Source organism: Sinocyclocheilus grahami, unplaced genomic scaffold, assembly GCF_001515645.1.
Source record: "Sinocyclocheilus grahami isolate Dianchi unplaced genomic scaffold, SAMN03320097.WGS_v1.1 scaffold2973.1, whole genome shotgun sequence".
NCBI lineage: Eukaryota > Metazoa > Chordata > Actinopteri > Cypriniformes > Cyprinidae > Sinocyclocheilus > Sinocyclocheilus grahami.
Window position 1 is genome coordinate 25,725 of NW_015508146.1, and position 1,210 is coordinate 26,934.

Sequence of the window (1,210 nt, forward strand, 5' to 3'; positions counted from 1 at the left end):
TTTCAATAGAAATGACATTAAAGTGTATTTTAGTTTATCATAAATGCTTGCCAGTTCATCCAGCAGTACTTTAAGCATACTTCAAAGACAGAAGTAATCATGAAATTACATATAAAGATGTACTTAAGTCCTACTTAAGTAGATCATAAAAGCACTTTCAAGTTCAGCTAATTGCATTTACTATAAATTTTCATTTAATCGCAATTAACCTCTGCAATTAAGTGTCTAAAAACATTACATTCCGTTTGCATTTAAATTATATTTATACACTGTAAAAATTAGTTTTCAAAGTTGTAAATAAAACAAAGATTATTAGAGTAAATTCTGTTTCTAACTCTAGTTTAACTCTAAATTATTAGAGTTAATTTCTGTTTCTTTGTAATTGTTTTACACCAATCTTTTCAGTGTTTACTTATATAGCAAGTATATTCTTTTAAAGTATATAATTTCCATAATAAGAACTCTTATACAAAGTATGCTAAAGTGTGCTTCTTTTTCACAAAGTTGTTGATTAAAACCTCAATGCAGTGTACTGCAGTGCTTTAACTAGGCGAGTGTTGAGAACTTCATTCGTCGAGGCAGTTTCACAGCTCCTTCATCTGAATGTCATGACGGCACAGACACAGCACGACAGGGATAAATTTAGAAAGAAACATGAGCTGGGAAGGGAGGCTTACAGAGAGCCAAAAGAGTTAGTATCAATATTACCAGCATGAATAATTTGGCCTGTAATAACGCAGCAGGCTGAACTGGAAATAGTTGAGTGTATTGGTCCTCACCTCTGACAAAGACATACGCTGAATGTGTCTCAAAGCCAGATTTGGTGATGACGCGAAGTGTGTAGAGTCCTTCGTCCTCTTTGTTGAGGTGTGAGAGAGTGAGCGTTGCTCTGTCGCCGCTCCAGTGCATCTGAACCCATTTTGATGGCACCAGCAGTTTATCTAAAACACACACAAACACATCCATGCATTACAGTATGTGTCACTAGGAAGAAAATGCATTTTAGTATATAAAGGAAAATATATTTAAAATGTTTATGTTTTTGAAAGAAATATTTTATGCTCACCAGGACTGCATTTATTTAAACCAAAATACAGTAATATTGAGAAATATTATTACACGTTAAAATTTTCTATGTGAATATCTGTTAAAATGTCATTTATTCGTGTGATCAAAGCTGTATTTTCAGCATCATTCCTCCAGTCTTCAG

The 1,210-nt window shown here is 33.2% G+C and overlaps 1 protein-coding gene across 1 annotated transcript in view; it reads right to left on the minus strand.

Moving 5' to 3' along the window:
* Nucleotides 1-1,210, minus strand: part of LOC107575882 (myomesin-1-like) — a gene marked incomplete at both ends in the record, with an annotated part of 17,316 nt that overhangs the window by 15,170 nt on the left and 936 nt on the right. The window contains one exon of the mRNA XM_016262198.1: nt 780-941. Coding sequence (XP_016117684.1) covers nt 780-941 — 162 coding nt within the window. The remainder of the gene's footprint in view (nt 1-779; nt 942-1,210) is intronic.